A 2,653-nucleotide genomic window follows, 5' to 3' on the forward strand; every position below is an offset into this window, starting at 1 on the left:
TAAGCTATGCATTGTGGGTAATTTTCTCAGACACATTTTACAGAAATGCGAATTTACGGAGGGGGCTACAAATGTATGCGAGAAGCACTTGATTGGCAATTAGACAGTGGGTCAGCAATATATTTCACGGACTTTGCGGAGAAGCGCCTCCGACAATGGGATCGATGTTCTTAAAAGAAAAATGTAATAATTGTAAATAACCAAAAAATATATATTATTTGAAGATAAGGTTAACCTTTGTTCAAGTTTGTATTAAAACAATACTCGCATGCAGATCTGTACATTAAAACAACAACATAAGTAGTACATTCGAGGCCCTCTGGAAGGAACAGCACTTTCCTGATATCACTGATGAAAAATGTGATACATTAATTAACCTAAATTAGGTAATGAAAAAATCTACTTTTAATATTTTTGGATTAGATCTGAATCACTGGCGGACACGCGAATAGCAAGAATCTGCTAAACCAATTTGTGGATCATTCATATTGTTTTAAATTAGCTTAGCTTCTCCACAAGCTGTCCATGTAGCCCCTGGTAATCAGTTCAGGGTAACCACAGAGTACCACTGGTTGGGAATCCCTGCAATACATTAAAGTCCCATAATGCACCATCCCATCTTCAGCAAGCGGAACAACGCCTACAAAAGAGAACATAAAGAAGACTTAACATTAATAAACACTCCTACACTTCTGCCATCACCACCACACTGCAGTGTTACAACTCTGATCCTTTGTGATTCAGACATGCAGATTCAGAGGAAGCTCTGCAGAGACACTCTTCAGTTTTAAAGACTGCATATTTATTCATTTCATATGCATATGTGGTTTCAATCAACTCCAAACCTCAACATACATGCGACAAATCGTCTCCTCATGACTCAGGGAGTGCACAGTCACTGGTCTCCCTGGTTTTACTGGAGCGTACTCACGCCCACTGGAAGGCATCACACAGTTTTCACCACGGTCCATCAATTCAGACAACACTGAATTTACACACACACACACACACACACACACACACACACACACACACACACACACACACACACACACACACACACACACACACACACACACACACACAGATCCTTCAGAAATATTCTTTTTTTCCCTCCTAAATGTAGGTGTAATGGCTTTCAAAGCAGAAGCTAAACACTGCCCCCTACAGTCTGATATGCAGTAGTCATTCAATGAAAAAGGATTGATACAGTTGTCCAACAAGTGTTCACATTGAATCCGTAGCTTTTGCCATCTATTAATGTCACTCTTTAACATGTCCTTTTATAAACAGCACAGTTAATCATTATGCTAGGAGTCAAGTTTCACAATTCTAATTCTTAAACCAAATTCTGCACATGTTAGCACAAACCACTATGGGATTCAGCATTTTAGCATCATTTGCTCCATTATTGAAAATTCAATGCTGAAAAACATGTCCTCCAATCAGTTTAATCTTTCCAATTTGTTTTTACTTAAGGGAAAGAAGCAATGATACAGGAGTAAAAGTAATCATTATGCAATATGGCCCATTTCGGAATATAATATTAAATAATTATATTATAAATATTGATGATTTAATGTGTTCATCACTTTAATGTTGAACTTGGTTAAGATGGGGTTTATGTGAATTACTTCATATACTGCTGGGTAGCTTAACCTACAATAATTCATCATCATTTATAAGTTGATTTACATTTTGTATGAGTTAACTGAATCTGCAAAGTAATTAGTATTTAGAACTATAAAAGAAATGTAGTGGATTAAAAGTGTCACTTCTGCCCACAAAATGTAGTGAAGTAAAAGCAAAAAGTAACATCATGTGAATTCAAAACTTTACTAAAGTACAGTACTTGCGTAAATGTACTTGTGTTACAATCGACCACTTTATTTGTAACTGTTTACAATATAGCCCACTTACTCTTTATTGTGTATTCTATCAATTTATCAGCCTAAACAAATCTTTGTCTTTGAACTTGTTGCTGTTATTTTTCATGAACCCCGTTTCCGCACATTATATTATATTATTATTTTTGGTACCAATAAAGTCCTCCAGTGTTAGACAGTCTGGTCTGTGTGCAGCTGATGTCCGGGACTCATTTTGGTTCAGCCTCGTGGCGTTCCAGCGCGGGGGGCAACGTGGTCCCACAGGGGCCGTGGAAATGGAACCTTAAACAGACAGAGGAAAATAAACTTGCTGTGAATTAAATCAGTGATTATTAATGATGTGAGTGTCTGAGTTGGTGACAGTAAATGAAACACACTTGAAGCGCATGGTGGCCGGCGTGTCCTCCATGTTGAATTCGGCCACAGGGACACCTCTGGCTGCCACCTGAGGAGCAAACATGGCGGCTGGATACACAACGGATGAAGTGCCAACCTGCAGGGGCAGAGTTTATTGAAAAAGTATCAAGAAAGTGAATAACTCCTGCTTTTTTTTAAGGACACAGCTTTTACATTTTCAAAAGACTCTGACAGTCTCGGAACAACCAGTCATGTTTTCAAAGCATTTTTATGACATATATAAAACATTTAATAATTACATGAGTGATTTTGGCAGGAGTATGTGATGCACATTAGTTTGTGATTGTCTGCACGCACGCACGCACGCACGCACGCACGCACACACACACACACACACACACACACACACA

The 2,653-nt window shown here is 38.4% G+C and overlaps 1 protein-coding gene across 1 annotated transcript in view; it reads right to left on the minus strand.

Annotated features, from left to right (window-relative positions):
• Positions 1-252: 252 nt before the first annotated feature.
• LOC104962438 (NAD-dependent protein deacylase sirtuin-5, mitochondrial) overlaps positions 253-2,653 on the minus strand; it is a 6,409-nt gene continuing 4,008 nt past the window's right edge. The window contains exons 8-10 of the mRNA XM_010790875.1: positions 2,264-2,379; positions 2,040-2,168; positions 253-640 (exon numbers count right to left, since the gene is read on the minus strand). Coding sequence (XP_010789177.1) covers positions 2,096-2,168; positions 2,264-2,379 — 189 coding nt within the window. The 3' untranslated portion in view covers positions 253-640; positions 2,040-2,095. The remainder of the gene's footprint in view (positions 641-2,039; positions 2,169-2,263; positions 2,380-2,653) is intronic.

This window comes from Notothenia coriiceps, unplaced genomic scaffold (assembly GCF_000735185.1).
Source record: "Notothenia coriiceps isolate Sejong01 unplaced genomic scaffold, NC01 NC01_scaffold00034770, whole genome shotgun sequence".
NCBI classification, from domain to species: Eukaryota; Metazoa; Chordata; class Actinopteri; order Perciformes; family Nototheniidae; genus Notothenia; species Notothenia coriiceps.